The sequence below is a fragment of the Tetrao urogallus genome, assembly GCF_951394365.1.
Source record: "Tetrao urogallus genome assembly, chromosome: 1".
NCBI lineage: Eukaryota > Metazoa > Chordata > Aves > Galliformes > Phasianidae > Tetrao > Tetrao urogallus.
Genome location: NC_136813.1, coordinates 29,997,681 through 30,017,300, shown reverse-complemented (window position 1 = coordinate 30,017,300; position 19,620 = coordinate 29,997,681). Strand labels below are relative to the sequence as shown.

Genomic DNA, 19,620 nt, shown 5'->3' with positions numbered 1-19,620 from the left:
GAAAAATGCAGATGTGTAGCAAAATAGTCTTACTGGTGTGCAGAATCAGCATTCCTCAGGAAAAAAAAAGTCATAATGGTAGTTTCTGCCCCACGTCTATAAAAATTATTAACGCTTAGCTCTGCACTGAGGAGAGGTTTATTGCTTTAAAAATTCTGTCATGCAATGAGGGGGTAGGGATGTTAAATGCCTTTGCAGGTTATGGTTAAACAAATCCAGGAGAAACAAACAGGAGGTGTGACTAAAACTTCAGATTTAAGCTGATCTGGAGAAATGATCTTTTGCAAACAAGTATTTGTAATAAACCTGAAACAGCTTATGTATTTCCTGCTGCGAGTACTCTGAAAAAGCTGTGGTAAGTCTGCTAGTGTTAAAATACAGGAGAAAAGAAAGCGTAATTGTGACCTTATGATGTATATGAAATGTAGAGGCAAGTTTTAATGTCACTTTTTTTGCTATGTATGAAATACTTAATTACAAATAGCTAACTATTCAGAAAGGAGTAACTGTTATTACTGCATTCAAGGCTTCATTGTTGGATGCATGTCAGCATACTGCAAATACATTTATTTTGTCAATGCTGCTATGATACTGAAGGTCTGCGTATGATTATGTGCATTAATATTATCAAATACCTCTAGGTAACTAATGGTGCAGTTATCAAGGAACTGTAGAGACCCATTTCATAGAAATTAGAAGTAGCATAGTTACATCCACCTTCTCTGGTATATGTTTTCTGCTGTGTGTAAGTCATTTGGACAATTTTGAAGCAAGTATGGTATTTCCCATGTCTGATACTGGCAGATGGAAGTATTGTATGCTTAGCTAAAATGCAGTTGTATTGCCTCTATGTGCAAGTACACCTATATTTAATCAGGAAAAGGAAAAGAAAGGCTCCTTTCCCTTCATAATGTATTTATCCTTTTGTAAGTTAATATTATAGCTATTTTAGAAGGTTGATTAGTGGGAGTTATTCTTATAAGATCATCAATATTAATGGTCGCAGCTCATCATTTTTCTAAATGTTTTCAAAGTGTGGTTTTAGTGCTTCTAAGTATAGTTCTTATTTCCAAGGGGTTGATGTTAACTTGAAGGAAATTTCCAGATTTGGACTTTGTCACCTGTCTGCATAAGTTATTACAAACTATTGCTACATTTATTCACTTTTCTGGCTCCAATTGATCTTTCATCAGTTCTTACCAATGACTCTCAATGATAGATTGGATTGGCTTCTCCTTTGCCCTCAGTTTCATAAACATTTTTGTCCTGGATTGTTTTAAATATAGATATTATGATACTCATCTATCTGTTAAGAAGTTTACCTCCACTTTCTTCTTAGCAACTAGTTAGTATCTATTTTATCTTTTTTTCCCCCCAGTATTTTTAAAAATAAAAGAAGTACCTTAATTATCCATCTAATCTAAATCAGTTGATGGTTGGCTTTTGTCTTGGAATACTCTTACTTCTCCCCCAGTTCCATGGAAACCTGTTCATGTAAAAAGGTACTTCAGTTTGATGCTAGTTCTTCCTCTGAAAATGTTAGGTGACTTGAGATCGTATTTACTTGCTTCTGTCCTGTGCACTTTGGATGCAGTTGACCATCTATTTTTCACTTGTCCAGTGCTAGCAAATATATATTGTTTGAAAAAATGATGTAGTAGGTATTGAGACTTGATATTCCCCTGACATGTTCTGTTCTACTTTTTCTCATTGCGTCTTTGAAATAAACCTGTTTAAATATTCATGCCTGACGTCTGAAGCCTCCAATGTTGCTTTACTCTGGGAACCCATTTATATCTATACTAAATTCAATTATATGTGTGGTCATTGATCCCGAGCCTCTCTATTATCTCATGTGTTGAAAAGCATGAGAGGCTTCTTCTTGAGAGATATTGAAACTCTTTCTCCTTTCAGTGGTTTGGGTTACTGGCACACCAAGCTATTGTGAAAGTAGCTTGGAGACTTTGTGCTCTTTTGGCCTGACTCTTGACTACTAGCTATTGGTAAAAATAAAAACCAGTTTCATTCTAATGTTTTGCAGTTTACGATACTTTGGAAGATTAGTCCTCTGATATTTTATTCTCTTAGATCTGCTACCCAAATGACCCAATATTCTCTTAGATCACCACTACCCAAATGCTTTTTCAAAAGACTGCACAAGCCTCATTTCTTTTGGAAATAAGGTGGGTGCCTTCTTTTTTCAGCACCTCTTCCCTTCCAACAACCTTTGGCAAAAGTTGACCAAAATAATTGCAGGCCACTCTGAGGACACCCCTGTAAGTTTGGTGTAAGCCAGTGTTGGGAAGCAGAGTGCGTTAATGCCTTTAATGCGGGGACTGAATATAGCGTGAACTTACATCTCTTCAGAAGGCAAAGAATTGATACTTTTGTCAAACTGAAGATGTAAATTCATATCAAACTATCAAACTGGGCTACATTCCTTTAACTGCTAATAAATAAATAAATAAATAAATTTATTTGTCCACAGTTGTACAGTGCTGTTTCTCCCACCAATCTCTTTTTCTATGTCTTCTCAAAAGAAAATGTACTTTTCAAGTGTTGTCTGTGTGTGATGTTGATGAACAAAGATTTTCCTCTAGCTATCTAAAGAAATGATCTTCCTGTATATTCATCTACAGTCTTTACTAGGACAAGGAGATTAAATATTTGCTTTCGAAATTGTCCCAAACGAGCTGAATCAAGTAAGGCTTTTGTTCTTTATGCTCCACAAATGTTTCTGTTATTTAGAGCTTAGCTTGCTTGTAGGCTCAGGAGTCTAAGAGGTCATCAGGTAAAGTTATGAATACATGTAGTGCTTTGGTCTATAGGTCTAGATCACTATCTACAGAAACTCTTTCAAAGCTCTTAAGCCTCAATTACTCTGTATTAACACCACTTTTCTGTCAAGTCTTTGATAGTGGATTGCAGGTTTTTTATACGTATTTTCTTTGTATTGTTTAATTGTCGTGACTGAATCTTGATTGCAGAATATACATAATAAGCTGAAGACTGCAGTTTAAATGAGATGCCTTCTACTATGATGAATTGCACAGACAAAGCAATGTTGAAAGAACACTTGAGGATCATGATTCAAGCAATAATAAAACACGGGGATTAAATTATCTCAGTAATTGCACTTCGTGCACTTGGTCTTCTTTTGTTGACAGAACTCTTTTCTTCTTACCCACTGCACAGGGCATTGCACATATGCTAGTTGGATGTTCATCATTTCCAGGATTTTTGCCGCATTTTCTAAAGACTGTAGAGTGAATAGTGAGTGAAGCTACCCAGAAGAGAAAGGACATTCATAAAGAATTAAGCTATAATAAAAAACTTTTATTCTGTATTCTGTATTCTATGCCTTTGCATCACACTATATCCCTCTGTAATCCTGGGAAAATCACATAAATGATATTTTGGATCAAATCAGTAGCTATATGTTTTTTATTTTCTGGACACCTCATCTGATAATCTGGGACCTATATTACATCAGTGTTGAATGTTGAGTAGCTGCAGAAATCAATTGAAGCTGTGTTTTGAAGAAGTGCATACAAGATAGATAAAATTGAAAAACAGGTCTTCATTTCATTCTTGATAACAAAAATTAGTGAACACCATTGTCCTTAAACTCTGCTGGCTTCACTTACTCCTTTATTTAAATAGGTACAAAACCAAACCCATATTTTGGCAGTACACTGAGAAAATAAAGGTGCATTTTTCAGCATTCAAAAAATGTAGTACTGAACATAATAATTAAACAGAAAGGCTAGAAAGAAATGAATGTTTATGTCTAAAAACAGTGTTTAATTAGCTTTTGTTAAATAAGACAAATAGCTGTTGAAGGCTGCTATGAACAAGAATGTGGTACAGCTGCATACTTGACAAGAATCATCCATTCCGTGAAGTGAATGAAGGTCCTCTTCTCAAAAAGAGTATGATCATATAACCGAAGGCTTCACACCTGCATATGGAAGCTAAATTGAAGTTGCATGACTAACTGAATTTTGTGGTCCTTGAGTTTTTAATATGAATATTCTTTTAGTGCTGTCTTTGTAACATAAATTAATTTAGTTACTGGCATGAAAATAGTAAAAGCTATCAAGAACCTATTGAATTTTATCCTTTATAACAGAAGCATAGTCTGCAACTAGGAGTGAAGTTAAGTTGCTGTTCTCATATGAATCTCTCCATTTTCCCTGAGGTTTTTCAGTCCTCCATGTGATCATAGTTTTGGAAACAAAACATCAGGTTTCATGGACTGCTCTCCAAGATAAATCCTTCCATCTCAACAATGTACAAATACCAGCTCAGGGTTCTTCAGATCAATTTCAAGACTTGAGCTTTAGCTTTTGAAGCTGGAAAAGTACAGTCAGAGCTTCTTGGTTTTTGAAGAATACAGATTAGAAAACTCATCATAAAATAGGTGGCAGAGTGGTAACTTTGGCAGGACACGCAATGCCTTTTCCCCAGTGTAACTGAATTAATTGATGGGTGGACAGAATGGAAGGCCTTTGAGACAGAAGTGTTTGTTTGATAGCAAAGATCTCTATTTTGAATGCAAGAGATTCTATGATGACATTCAGTAATGTTGACTTTTCTTCATTATAGATAATAATAGCTGCAGATTTAATCACTGTCTGACAGCAGATGTTGGTGCAACTGTGACAACTGTTCACTAATTAAGTGGTTCTTTCGGTTGGTTTTCAGAGAGATTGGCTTCATGTTCCAGCTAGAAATATTTACACAGGAAATTAAAAAGTGAAATGGTGTTCTACAAATAGTCTAGATTCTGATGGGCTATTTTTCTCCTTTTCTCATCATTTAAATTTCAGTGGCAAAGTAATGGCAACTGGTGCTTAGCAACATGCCTGCATGCTTCCAGAAGATTTCAGATATCAGATTAATCCATGAATGTAATCCAGTATCTCCTGAGATAAAAGAAATTAGAGAGTAGCTGTTGAGATTTGATTTGAAATGTCCCTTCTTATACCCCTCTTTCCTGCACAGTGATGTGTTTTTCTTGAAATTTCCACCCGTGCCTTAAGATCACTGTTTCTAGAAATGTTTGTTCATTGCTCAAAATCACATGAATTGTTTGATGATATTGGGGCTGCAGTGGGATGATTTGCAGAAAATCTGGTCTCAGATTTGAATTATACTGTGCCCACAAATCAAACTTCCATTATAGCTTGCTGGAATATTGTCCATGGTGTGGCTTTCTGCAGCTCTTCAGATTCTTGGTGTGAATTTGTTCCTGCTTGGCTGAGAGAGCAAAGGGTGAATACAGGGCCCTGAGATCTAGGTGGTAGATGAATGAGGCTTGAAAATTGTTATTTTCTTATGCCTTAGTTATCTGGAATTTCCTACTGCCCCTCATCCCTGATATGTTGTATCCAGATCTGCATAGCAAAGACAAATATGTGTCATTTGTGAGTTAGAAGCTGAATTTGATGGCATATCTTCTCCAAAATATTCAAGAGGCAAAACTGCTAAGGCCCAACACATTGGAAATGCAGCCTTTGTTTCTGCACTTCTCTGACAGCTGAGATTTGAGGCAAGTGGAACCAGCTTGCGTTGGCAAACACACATTATGATGCTGAGCTATTCTGAAAATGCAAGCCTATCCTGTTGGTTGGGAGCTGTGAATGCTGCTTTTTGAAATGGCCAGAGGAGCTGCTGTAATGCAACAAAACAGAGTGTCTCCCACAGCATTCTCCTGCAGAAGCTGGCAGCCCGAGGCTTGGATGGGTACACTCTTGGCTGGGTGAGGAGCTGGCTGGAGGGCCGGGCTCAGAGAGTGGTGGTGAATGGAGTCAAATCCAGCTGGCGACTGGTCGTGAGTGGTGTTCCGCAGGGGTCAGTGCTGGGGCCTGTCCTCTTCAATATCTTTATTAATGACCTAGATGAAGGCATCGAGTGCACCCTCAGTAAATTCGCAGATGACACCAAATTGGCTGGAAGCGTGGATCTGCCTGGGGGTAGCGAGGCCCTACAGAGGGATCTGGACAGGCTAGAGAGCTGGGCTGAAGCCAATGGGATGAGTTTCAACAAGGCCAAATGCCGGGTCCTGCACTTCGGCTACAACAACCCCAGGCGACGCTACAGGCTTGGGGCGGTGTGGCTGGAGGACTGCGTAGAGGAAATGGACCTGGGGGTATTGATTGATGCTCGGCTAAACATGAGCCGACAGTGTGCCCAGGTGGCCAAGAAGGCCAATGGCATCCTGGCTTGCATCAGAAACAGTGTTGCAAGCAGGAGCAGAGAGGTGATTGTTCCCCTATATTCAGCACTCGTGAGGCCGCACCTCGAGTACTGTGTCCAGTTTTGGGCCCCTCACTGCAAGAAAGATATTGAGGCCCTGGAACGTGTTCAAAGGAGGGCAACAAAGCTGGTGAGGGGTCTGGAACACAGGGCTTATGAGGAGAGGCTGAAGGAGCTGGGAATGTTCAGCCTGGAGAAGAGGAGGCTCAGGGGAGACCTCATTGCTCTCTATAACTTCCTGAAGGGAGGTTGTAGTGAGCTGGGGGTCGGCCTCTTCTCTCGTGTCATTAGTGATAGGACCAGAGGGAATGGTTTCAAGCTACGGCAGGGGAGATTCAGGCTGGACATGAGGAAGTATTACTTTTCAGAAAGGGTGGTCAGGCACTGGAATGGACTGCCCAGGGAGGTGGTGGAGTCACCGAGCCTGGGGGTGTTCAAGGAAAGGCTGGATGTTGCGTTGAGGGACATGATTTAGTGGGAGCTATTGGGAATAGGTGAACGGTTGGACTGGATGATCTCTTAGGTCTTTTCCAACCTTGGTGATTCTATGATTCTATGAAAACAACTTCTGTTTCCATTTCTTTCTTTGATCTAAACACATACTGTCACATGTCTCCCAGCATAGGGATGATGGCTCTCAAACTGAAATGTCGCTTACCTAGTTTGCATTCACTTTTAAAATTGATCTGGCAAAAGATCAGTGGAATTAAAATGAGAAATTTATGATTCACAAGACCTTTTGTGCCGTGGCTTAATGTTTTTAATGGTGGACAAGTGATGGGCCAAAACTTTTGATTGTTTCCTGTCAAATATTTGTTCCAAAGAGACTACTTCTTCTGGTCTGCTGGCTAGTTCTCATAAACCTTTAATGGTCTTTGCTAAAATAATTTATATAATGCACTCTAAACAGAATGATCTCATATACTTCCAGTAAAAAGAAATACCCACAGTTTTATGCGTCACTGTGTTTGGGATAGAAGGATATTGTTAGCTAGTGATACTAATTAAGTGGAATGAAATACAAATAGTTATTAGTTTGTCTGTCTGTATTAGACATTTGTGCTGAGTTATTACAGTTAGTGTATTTTTTATACATAATCCAGTAAGAAGTCAGGCCTCTCTTACAGCAACCTCTCAGAAATACTGTAACCACTGGTTGCCTGAATAAATATATCATCACTTAATTCTTCCCCTTCTCAGCTTCTGGGAAAGCCGGCACACTGCAGTGTGTAAAAGGGATCCTTTCACTAAAGAAACAGAGCTCCTGAAAAAAAAACTATTCCCAAATGCTCTTTCACCACATCTTAAAGATTTAAAACACATATGTGATTTGTGCCTCTGTAACAACAGAAAGGGCAAAAACATAGAGGTGTGTTAGAAGTACATTAGTACTTCAGTGCATTGCATTGTACATGAAAAATGCCCCATCCCTGGAGGCATCCAAGGCCAGGCTGGATGTGGCTCTGGGCAGCCTGGCCTGGTGGTTGGCAACCCTGCACACAGCAGGGGGGTTGCAACTACATGATCATTGTGACCCTTTCCAACTCAAGCCATTCTATGATTCTCTGATTCTATGATATGTTGAGGTCTTTCAAAGCGTGTCTGAAAAACGACCAAGGCTGCATACAGGATCTGTTGCTTCTAAATCCAGTTTAGTGAGTTACAGCTGGTGTGATTATAGACCGAATTTTCTTTTTTGTTAGTTTCTGTCGTGTGCAACAGTAAATGACATGTATTTGGCTGCCTTATGGAATACCTCTGCTTAGTTTTTTTAGGACATGTATCACTGGAATCCAACAAATAACCCTGTTTACATCTTCATGTGTGTCTTGCAGTGTGTAAGTTTAAAGCACATAAAAGATGCGCTGTCAGAGCAACAAATAACTGCAAATGGACTACATTAGCCTCCATTGGAAAAGATATCATAGAAGATGAAGATGGTGTAAGTACTATTCTTATTTACAGTACTTTCCAGTAGCTGGTTCCTAATGGAATAAATGGCTAAGCATAGAAATGTTGTCATGAGACCCATTGAACTAATGGTACGTGGCTGTATTTCCGAACACTTTTCAAAGATTATCGTGGTATTTAAAACAAAACGTTGTATTTCTTTCTTACAAGAGAAGCTTAATGTCTGTGGACACCAGATTGAATGCGTGGTACAAGATTTTAAAGACCACATGCAGAGAAACTGAAGGTGAAGAATTGCTCTGAGGATTTCCTACTGCTCTTAAGCAAGAGTGGTATTTTACACCATTACCAAGCTGTTTTGGCAATCTATTTTGTGTCCTCCTTACTGATAGCTATTCCCCAGGAGGTCTGTTTGGAATTAATGCTAAATTGCACACCTAGGAATTTCTTTTAATGCACAAGTTATTATTACTGGGACAGCGAGCGCACAGAGAACAGCTTTGTCCTCAACCCAGCGGCTGCTTATAGAGCTCTGACTTAGCAGTCTTGGATAACTGAGGTGGTACATAAAGCCACATACATACTCTGCTCTCCTGCCTGTTCTTCTGAATTTTAGTTATTGTGATGGGTTTGTGCTACGTAGTCTGTATTAAATGGTTGGGTGCATATTTGTTTTAGAGAATCTCTAGATTTAACTGCCTCATTGTTTTGTGCTAGTTGTAGCATAGTGTCACAAATAGTTGAGTGAGAAGTGTTTCCCTTCTTTTACTACAAGATATGGTTTAGTAGCTTAGTGGTAGTAATGGTGATAGGAGGACGGTTGGACTGGATGATCGTGTAGGTCCTTTCCAATCTTGTGATTCTATGATTCTATGATTCAGCTGCCACACTTTCTACCTATCCTAGGCTATTTCATAGCCTAACCTATGAAACAGCAGCACAGCCCATTTTGATAGCAGTTGCCTACCAAGACTCAATGTCACTTCGCTTACTTTGCCATTTTTCTGATGAAAAGATAGAGCTGTGGAAGTACTTATAGTTCACCTGTAATTGAGAGACAAAAGCTGTGAATTCTGCATCTGGATGTTTAACTTGTATGGCTACTTCTTCACAGATAGCTATGCCTCACCAATGGTTAGAGGGTAATTTGCCCGTCAGTGCCAAATGCGCAGTCTGCGACAAGACCTGTGGCAGTGTTTTACGCCTACAAGATTGGAAGTGCCTTTGGTGTAAAGCTATGGTAGGTACCACATCCAAGTGCCTAAGATTTTGCCAGCTCTGTTACTTGCCATTATTTTTACTTTTTCATTTCATTACTGTGCTTTTAGATTAAGTAGGGAGAGGCAGCTTATGCAAACTCAGGTCTTCCTAACATTCAACATTTCTCATGACTGTCCTACTTCTTTTGCTTAATATTTAATACGCCCACAAATGCAGTTTTCTTTAATAGGTGTTATCCAGTGTGATTTCTCTGTCTTCTCCTAACTGATAACTGTGGAGGTTCAGATGCCTGTTCTGTATGCGTAATAAACATATGTTAACTTTTCTGTCTCTTTCATAACAGTTAATTTGCATTTATCTTCAACAATTTTACTGCAAGACTCTTGAAGTTCTCTTCTTTAATATACTTGGTAAACTGCTGACTGAAATTCTATGACAATGCAATTGCTTTCTCCCCCAGAATATAATTTTTTCTTTTTTTTTTTAGCCTGTCTAAAAAGAATGCTATGTGTGTTAGAATCTATATATATGCTAAATTATAGAACTGAGAAGTCAGCAGATTTTTTTATTCTTAAGGCTCTCAGCATATACATGTCTAAGGCTCTGTGTGTTGGCAGTGGAAAGTGCTTGGCATCTCCGGAGGTGATTTGAAATTAGATGAATTACAGTACCTTCCATATGTGTGATTTTCCAATAGCTATGGAAGAAGACAATATAGCATATATTTTATGGGACACTGGATATGTTTTCAGCTGGTTTGGCTGGCTTGTTCATCTTCCAGAATATTCAAGTGAACTGCAAGTATGGAGCAATAGCTTTGCATGTGCAGAGTGTGCCTGCTCCCCTCAGTATAGATGCTGGCTGCTGGGAATTTGGTCCTAACTTGCTAGGGGATGGAGGTAAGCCATTCAATTGAAAGGACAATTTATACCTGCCATAGGAATAGTCAGAGATGAAGTTCTCCAAACTTACATTTTGTGGAATGTGTAACCAGTTTTTGTGGTTAAAGACTCACGTATTTTTGTATGGTCTCTCTTCACCAAATTGTTAAATTTTAGTCTGGTTTTGTTCCACAGATACTCTTATCTGTTGTCGTTCCACCACTGTAGATTAGGGAAATCATTTTTTGTTTGTTTTCTAGGTTCACACTGCGTGTAAGGATCTGTACCCTCGTAAATGTCCACTTGGCCAATGTAAGGTATCGATCATACCTCCAACAGCACTAAACAGTATAGACTCTGATGGTACGTAGTATTGTAGCGTGTTCAGTGGTAGCTCTGGACTTGCAATGACTACTGCATTCTGTTTGACTAAGCAAGGTTAAAATCCCTCAGTTGAATGAGCGAATGCTGTCTTCACAATTAGAGAACAGTGCAATTTTCCATGTAGGTTTTTAGAGGGTTATTTATACAGAAAATTTTTTAAAAGTTTTAAAAGTTACCCTGATAGAAATTTTCTCCATTTTAATTTATGACTCTTAGAAATTTTTCAACTGAATAGTCCTTAGTTAAAGCAATCCAATGCCTGCCTGACATGCAGCCCTTGTAGAAAGAGCTCTCAAATTCAGATAACTTTGCTTGATACTACTGAATGTAAGCTAGCTGAATGGCTCCAATGCAACAGTTGCCTTATCAGGGTAACGAGCAGAATGACTTATGTGGTCCCTCCAAACATCTTTCAAATAAAAGTAAGAATCCTGCAACACACTGATAAAGAAACTCAGCAAACATTTAGAACTCAGAGGTGTTCTTTGATGTCTCGGAATATATAAGCAGTGGGAGACTGTCCTTAAAGGCAGGGAATCGTATGAATACAAACTGTCATGAAATCCAACAGCTTTCTTTCTATAACTCATGTTGATGCTGAATGAGATCAGCAAATTTAATACAGTTTAATGATTTTTACTGTATGAAGATAATATAAGTCATTGTTTATGCTGTCTATGATCACTCTTTGCTATTTATTTGCTATTTGGTCTCCAGATCAGAGCACCATTCTACTATCTGTTATTCATGATAACAAGATTGTTCTATATTTGAAATTATTTTTCTTGGCACTATAATAAAATAGACAAGTTTTATTTAAAATTATACATTATGATAATGTGGAATTATAGTAGCATCCTTTAATGGCATTTTTTAATGTATAACTTTAGTATTTATTTTAGGCAATAAAAATGGCACAGTTATTTTAATATTGCGTGAAATAAATGTCAACACCTACACCTGTGATGTCTGATTTTGAAGTGTTGCTGAGAAAGCACAGTGTCCATGGAATGTTTATGTTATCAAGAAGTATCAAGAAGTGTCCATTAGTGCCTATTGAGACTCTTATTGAGAGTCTGCTGTAATCATTTAAGACCTATGTTGATATTAATAACCTGTAATCAATACTGAAGGTCTGCTGTTCAATGAGCCTGTTATAATTAATAATCTAACTTCAGCCCCCCAAAAAGTTCTCATGTGAAGAGAAACTGAATATGATAAGCTTTAAAATCTGTGAGCATTCCTAGAAAATTCAGGCTTGGATGATCCAATTCAAGCCAGTAAAGAAAAATCAGATGAAAAACCACACAGTTCCAGCTGAAATATGTATTTAATTCTGTGATAACCAGTGGAGAGATTTGAGCAGTATGCTCAAATCTTGTTTGCTGCGGAACAAAATAAAGCTATTGTCTTCAGGATTTTACTGAATACAGACACTGAAAGTATTAGAGAGAAAAAAATGAGCTGGTAAATCTTGAGCAATTACATTTTCCTTGCAGGGCTAATATTCAGTTTAGCATTTACACGATGCATGATAAAATGTACTTCTTTTGTCTTTCATTCCTTTCTTCCTCTTTCCCATGATTTCTTTTTGTGTTGTTCATATTAGAAAGCCTTATTTATTTCATTCTTTCTAACTATGTTTGCAGGTTTCTGGAAAGCCACATGCCCGCCATCCTGTGCCAGTCCTCTTTTAGTTTTTGTTAACTCAAAGAGTGGAGACAATCAGGGAGTAAAGTTTCTTCGCCGATTCAAACAGTCGTTAAATCCAGCTCAGGTGTTCGATTTAATGAATGGAGGACCTCACTTAGGGTAATGACCTTGGAAATCTTGAGCCATCCTTTCTGTGAGGGAATTTAGTGCAAAGCATAGTATTGTGTTGTCCCCTCATTGCAGTAATTCTATTGCCAATATCCAGCATGTGACTTCCTATTTAAGATTTACAGTAGATAACAGAGTTTCAGTGTGAATTCTGGTGGGTGAAGGGATTACAGGTTGATATTTTCATTTTAGTAAACCTCATCTGCAGCGTGTGATTAAGTACACTAAAACTTCCATCACTGTAGAAATATGTCCAAAGTGTGACTTAGATAACAAATGCAAGAGGACATGAATATGAGCATCTCACATAAATTTGGAGCCAGCCCACGATTAAAATCACCAGGCATCTACAAAATCTAAAGGTTAATTGTTGAAGAGATAGAGATGAGGTTTGAATAGTGATGGCCACAAGCCAAGCATCTTTGCACGTTCATAAAGGTTAAATTCATGCACATTTTTCTGTTGCCTTAATTCTTAAACTTAATTCTGCTCAGATGTAGCTTTGTGGTTCAGTGGCCTACTAAGATCAGTTAAAGCCACTGAAAACATTATTTTTTGTAATCTTAAAGATGGAGAGTTATGCTTGCATGATAAGATTTAAACGATAGCAAATGAAAAACTTAATAATGGGCAAATAATACAAATGCAATTGAATACAACTTGTATGTTTATAGTTAGTACTGTGTTTTTAAAATATATTAACTCTTTAACTTGTAATATCTTTTTATTGTAATCTTTTTAATCTATGTCACTTTCAGCTAACATTTTGCACATGTAATTATAATAACAATCATAACATAAAAGTAAGGAAGGCTCTCTTTAACTGGAGAGAATTTTGAGACAATCTGAGAAATACACCTGTTTGAAAGTTCTTCTTTTCCTTTATTTATCAACACCAAGATTCAAGAGGTTCACTTTGCATTTTGTGCAGTAATTGTAGGTCAGATTGGTTGCTCTTAAATATTTTTCCTCGAACAGTTTCCAAAGAGAGGTCCTTAGAAGTTATTCTATCAGGATGTAATGATGTTTACTTTTTTTCTAGTTGATCTAAAAAGCTTAGCTTTATTCTTCCCTCAAATAAATGTATCTTTTGTTCTGAAACTGCCTATCATGTACAAATGACATTATTTACTTTAGAAAAATACAAAAGCTTCAAATAATTGTGATCTTAATGTGTTGCTTTTTAGAAATAGTTCTCAGATTATACATATTCTGGAAAATAACATGCATTAAGGTGAACATATTTATTTCTTTTATTTTAAAAGCTAACATTTTTTAATTCATTCATTTTAGATTTACTTAGTTTGCTTTTAAATCCCTGTTGTTCTTACCTCTTGGTTGTTTCTCCATATCTCATTCCCCTTTCCTCTCTGTCTCATATTTCACCGAATCACACAATCAAAGAACTGTAGGGGTTGGAAGGAACCTCTACAGACCACTAGCCCAAGCACCCTGCTAAAGCAGGTTCTCTTCAGTATGTTGCACAGGAAAGAGTCCAGGCAGGTTTTGAATGTCTCTAGAGAAAGAGACTCCAAAACCTCTCTGGGCAGCCTGTTCCAGTGCTCTGTAACCTTCCAAGTAAAGAAGCTTTTCCTCATGTTCATATGGAACTTGGGTTCCAATGTGTGCCCACTGCCCCTTGTTCTGTCACTTGTTCTGCTTATTCTTTCTTGTTCTCCTTTTCTGTGCTGGTGAAGGATATTATATTGTGTAAAACAGAATGGGGAACTATAGGAAGTAAGAGCAGGATATTGCTTTGAGTATGTAATATGAAATACAATATTTGTTTTCTGTTGTCATCATCTTGCTTGTAATAATTGCCTCCAACTGTCCTTGCGTTTAATCAGTCACAAGCTGGCAAAAGCCCACTGGTGTTCTGGAAGATATCCTGTTGTTACATCTTAACTACTTGTGAAAAAATTCCCTGTGCTTCTGACCTTAGTGGGAAGCACAGAACAGCTGTAATTTCAAAGCTTAGACATTTTTTGAATAATAACAATAAAATCCTGAAAACAATATCAAGGGAATTCTTTTAAAATAAAACTCTGCATGTTATTTATCGGAAATGTCAGTGTAAGTGAAATATACAGCAACAGATGGGATATGCAGATAGCTTTACTACAGTAGCTGGTTGCATCCACATACCTCATAACAATAAAAGACTCACCGTTGAGGTGCTGGATACCACATATACATGTCATGTCTGCCCACAAGTGTGACTGTTGTCTTAGTGGTGAACGTGGCTCTAACAGGTTGCATTTTCTCTCCAGTTTGCGGCTATTTCAGAAGTTTGACAACTTCCGGATTCTTGTATGTGGTGGAGATGGAAGTGTGGGTTGGGTGTTGTCAGAAATCGATAAACTCAGCTTGCACAAACAGGCAAGTGTGTATATTTACTTTTCTTCACTATACTCACTATACTTTTGTGAGCTTATTCTTCCTCAAGTTTGGTTCTTTCTCATTTGTGCCTATATAGTCCAAACTCCATTAAATGAGACTCTTTTATGAAATAAGCAGGGTAAGTTTGTACTATAATTACACTATTTGATTTGCAAGCTTTTGACACCAGCTAAAATAACTGACGTTATTGAAATAACAAGTATTTGTAATAGATTGTGCTTTCTAGTTTTCAATAGTAGATTTGCTCCTGTGTTGTGTTTCAGTGTCAGTTAGGAGTGTTACCCCTTGGTACTGGAAATGACCTTGCTCGTGTCCTTGGTTGGGGAGGATCCTGTGATGATGATACTCAGCTTCCTCAGATTTTGGAGAAATTGGAACGAGCCAGCACAAAAATGTTAGACAGGTAAACTGACGTGTGTATATACCTGATTTATCATGAGATTCAAATTGTATTTGGGTTTCTTGTGGCCTAAATCCATCATAGAAACTTAATGACAGAATCATGGTATGACTGAAGTTGGCAGGGACCTCTGGGTCCATCTGGTTCAGCCTTTGCTCCAGCAGGGACACCCACAAAAGTGTACCTTGGACTGTGTTAAAATGTCAATGTCTGCAAAGATCCTACTCATGAGGAAAGTCAAGATAGTAACTGAGACAGATCTTCACTGTGTGCTTCAAACCAAAGAGTCAGAGGGGAAGGCAGTTGATGAGAATTATTTTACACAAATGATTAGGAGGAGATATTTCCTTACATAACTGATGAAGCTGCATAACTGTCTGTTAGAAGTTATGAACATTAAGAAATTGCATAGATTCAAAACCATTCTGGGCAATTTCACAGACTCTCTGTGTGCTATTAAATACCATTAAAGGTAGCATTGTTATTTAGGAAATACCTGAGTTCTGTATCCTCAAGAGTGGGAAGAATTTGCATGTTGTGCCCTTGCTCTTGCCTGAGACATCAGCAACTGTAGGCAAGATGCCAGGCGAAGTGCATCTTTGATTTGATCCAGTATTGCTCTTTCAGTATGCAATGGCATTTCCTTAGTCAAAACCAAGCAACCTTCCCACCCTTGGTTTTCTATGCGAGTTGCTGGCTAGATGTTTCTATACATAAAGCAAAAGAACAATCCTGATTGCAAACTATTAGATCATTCTACAGAAATGTGTATATAGAAGTACTTGTTACTGATCTTGAGAAATAATTGCTAATCTGGGCTTCCTGAAATATTCAGATTAAATCATATATTCTTCTTCTGTACTGAGAAGAACTTAGTTCATTTTTGCTCTAATTTCAACTGAGTTGCTCTCAAGGCCATCTTCAGTGATCTCTTGTTCTTTTCAGCAGGTGTGAGGGGTGTTGATACTAGCAATTTCATACTTCCTATGCTTTACTGTCCTTTACTAGGGAAAATATATATGGCAATGAAAACTTCAGAATTTGCTTTGTTCTCATGCCTCCATACATGGAAATATGAAGCTAGAGCTTTTTTGTAGAGTCACAGAGCCATAGAATATCCTGAGTTGGAAGGAACCCATAAGGATCATAGAATCCAACTCCTGGCTCCACATAGGACAACCCAAAAAGCAGACTGTATGTCTGAGAGCACTGTCCAAACACTCCTTAAAGTCCAGCAGCTGTTCCAAAGCTGGGCAGGCAGTTCCATGCCTACCTCCCTCTTTTGCAGACCCTTTTTGCAGTCCCCAGCCCCCAGCTGCCGTCCCCTGACGCAGCTCCATGCCGTTCCCTCAGGTCCAGTTGCTGTCACACAGGGCAGAGCTCAGTGCTTCCCCTCCGCTCCCTGTGAGGAGCTCAAGCCACCATCAGACCTCGCCTCAGCTCCTCTGCTCTGGGCTGAGCAACCCCAGGGACCTAAGCCACCCTTCATACATCTTCCCCTCCATGCTCTGCCCCATCTTTGTAGCCCTCCTTTGGATGATAAAACAAAAAATATGAGTAATAAAACGTCTTTCATTTCAAATACTTCACTCGTATTCAGCTGTGCTATGATTAAAATTTAAGCTTTTTGAAAGAGGTTATTCTGTGTGATGGTGTATTTTCTTTTTGTTGATATGCCTAAGAAAAGATAATACTCTGATAATCTGGAAACATAAAAGCCACTGTGTTTCTTTTAGGTGGAGTATAATGTCATATGAACTAAAATTACCAGCAAAGCCTTCAATTCCTTCAGTCACTGTTGAAGAAGAGTCAGAAGAATGCCAGGTGAAGCTTCACTTTTGATTTCTTTTTCACAGGCTTAACTTTGGGCCACTGGAATGACAGAGTTTGGAATATCATTACAACACTTCTGTGCAAAATAGAAACAGATGTTTTCTGATCTGCTAATTCAGTGCAGTTAATACCTTGCTCACTGCGTGTATATCAGACAATCATGGTTTCAAGTTCTGTGTTACTTACCAAAAATGAGTGAAGCTAAAGAAGCTTCAGGAGAGCTGTAGAAATAAATTCTGGTTCTATAAATGTATACTGAAGAAAAAAAACAACAAACGACGTAATGTTTTCTACTTACCTTGAATTTGGAATAAGCATTGAGAAAAACATTTTGAAGGTGATGGCTGTCTTCTGAAAGAGAGAAGCTGTTGGAGCTTGTAGAAGTCAGTTAGGTTGGGTGATACCACCTGTTGTCCTTTCAGAGAGCTTGAAATCATAAGTGACTTCAGAACAAGGAAAGTGTAGTCTATCTTTAAAGCTAGATGTGTGTTCATACTGTCTGATGAGGATTTGATTTTGTTGGAGAATGAGATGCTTAAATCAAATTAATTGACATGAAAAGATTGATTAAGATGACAAAGTAATGCATTCCTAAGGAAGTTAATGCATGTCAACTTTAGCTCAAAAGTACTTGAGAAGCAATAATTAATCAGGAGGTTCTTGAATGATTTAATGATTCAGGCTGTCTTAATTGGCAAGGAGGTTATAACCTTTGACAGCTTGCTGGATATGGAGATACAGAGATACTGGGGCTGCTCTGACTGTAATTCTAATGTAGTTGTTTCCAGTGTCAGCAATGCAAATTTGAGGTTTTGTTGTCTCTAATTTTGCAAGATTCTTAACATTTTCAAATTTATCTTCGCCTTGTAAATACATGTTCTTCTTGTTTGTTCTGGCTTTGAAGTAATGTTTAGCCTCTCCTGAAAATATAACTAAGTAGTTATACAAAACCTCTTTTTTTGGAAAATCTTTGTGTATTTTGTATAACTCAGTAGTTATACAAAACCTCTTTTTTGGAAAATCAGTTCTGCAGTCTATTACTCTGATTTGGAGAAAGCCATTTTCTTTTGAGCACACTGTTTAATTTCTTTGTGTGTATTTTATTGAGTTATGATATTTTGGAACAGATAACTAACCTTACAGTAATTAATGTGTTCAAGTGCAGTGCCAAAATTAACTGTAAGTACATAGCTGATTCTTTTTCTTTGGGTTTCAAGAGAACTATTTCACTTGGCCCCAGAAGACTTTACTATTGTTCAAACAGTTATTCATTCTTACAGATTAAATGTAGGTATTGTTTTCTTCCCTTGAAATTAGAATTCATAGAATGGTTTGGGTTGGAAAGGACCTTTAAGATCATCTAGTTCCAACCCCCTGCTATAGGCAGGGACACCTCCCTCTAGACCAGGTTGCTCACAGCCCCATCCAGCCTGGCCTTGAATGCCTCCAGGAAGAGAGCATCCACAGCCTCTCTGGGCAACCCTCACAGTAAAGAAAAACCTTCTCACCACTCTCACAGTAAAGAATTTCTTCCTAATATCTAATCTAAATCAAACCCCTTTCAATTTAAAGCTATTTTGTCTTCTTCTGTTGCTACATGTCCTTAAAAAAAGCCCTTCCCCAGCTTTCCTGTAGGCCCCCTTCAGGTTCTGAAGGCTGCTATAATGTCCCCCCAGAGCCTTCTCCAGGGTGAAGAGCCCCAGCTCTCAGCCTGTTCTTATAGGGGAGGTTCTCCAGCCCTCTGATCATCTTCATGGCCCTCCTCTGGTCCCTCTCCAACAGCTGCATGTCCTTCTTGTGCTGGGGGCTCCAGAACTGGACACAGGTGGGGTTTCACAAGGGCAGAGCAGAGGGGCAGAAACACCTCCCTCACCCTGCTGGTCACACTTCTCTTGATGCACTCAGGATACAGTTGGCCTTCTGAGCTACAAGCACACACAGTTGATTTACTATCAGAGCTCTACAATTAAGGTTGGGTTTTAGAAGTTAAAAAGGTGATATATCTGGTAAATATTAAATATAAAAATGAATATTAAAAAAAGAGTGATAGGTACATCCATGTCAAGGACAAAAACACGATGAGGCATCTTAAGAGATTCCTAAAGGAAGCCATCAGAAAATGTCAAACTGCAGTTATTTTTAGCTTTAAGTCTGGAATGTGGTTAGAATTTTCTCTTAAAAATGAGATCTGGATCTATGCCTGTTTTGAGGCAGAACAGTGTGAGAACATGATTCTGATCTCTACTGAATCTTTTGTAACTATCGTAACACTCGGGAATTCTTCTTGGCTGGAAAAATAGGAGAATGCACACTTTTCTTCCACTTTTTATGAAATCTAATTAATGAGGAATCACAAAGGATTTTCTTTGATACCATTATACCGAGTTTTACAGCCTTTGTCAGTAGGAATACTTGCGGAGTAAGATACTGTTTGACAGCAAAAGGAAAATCAAGATTATAACCACAGGCATTTGACTTATTCTTAGTCAAGCTGCTTAGCTTCATGGA

The 19,620-nt window shown here is 38.2% G+C and overlaps 1 protein-coding gene across 2 annotated transcripts in view; it reads left to right on the top strand.

Annotated features, from left to right (window-relative positions):
- Nucleotides 1-19,620, top strand: part of DGKH (diacylglycerol kinase eta) — a gene marked incomplete at both ends in the record, with an annotated part of 145,115 nt that overhangs the window by 92,460 nt on the left and 33,035 nt on the right. For both annotated transcript variants that reach the window (XM_079548220.1, XM_079548221.1), the window contains 7 exons: nt 8,097-8,203; nt 9,287-9,412; nt 10,535-10,637; nt 12,308-12,470; nt 14,750-14,858; nt 15,143-15,282; nt 17,016-17,103. In XM_079548220.1, the coding sequence (XP_079404346.1) occupies nt 8,097-8,203; nt 9,287-9,412; nt 10,535-10,637; nt 12,308-12,470; nt 14,750-14,858; nt 15,143-15,282; nt 17,016-17,103 (836 nt within the window). The remainder of the gene's footprint in view (nt 1-8,096; nt 8,204-9,286; nt 9,413-10,534; nt 10,638-12,307; nt 12,471-14,749; nt 14,859-15,142; nt 15,283-17,015; nt 17,104-19,620) is intronic.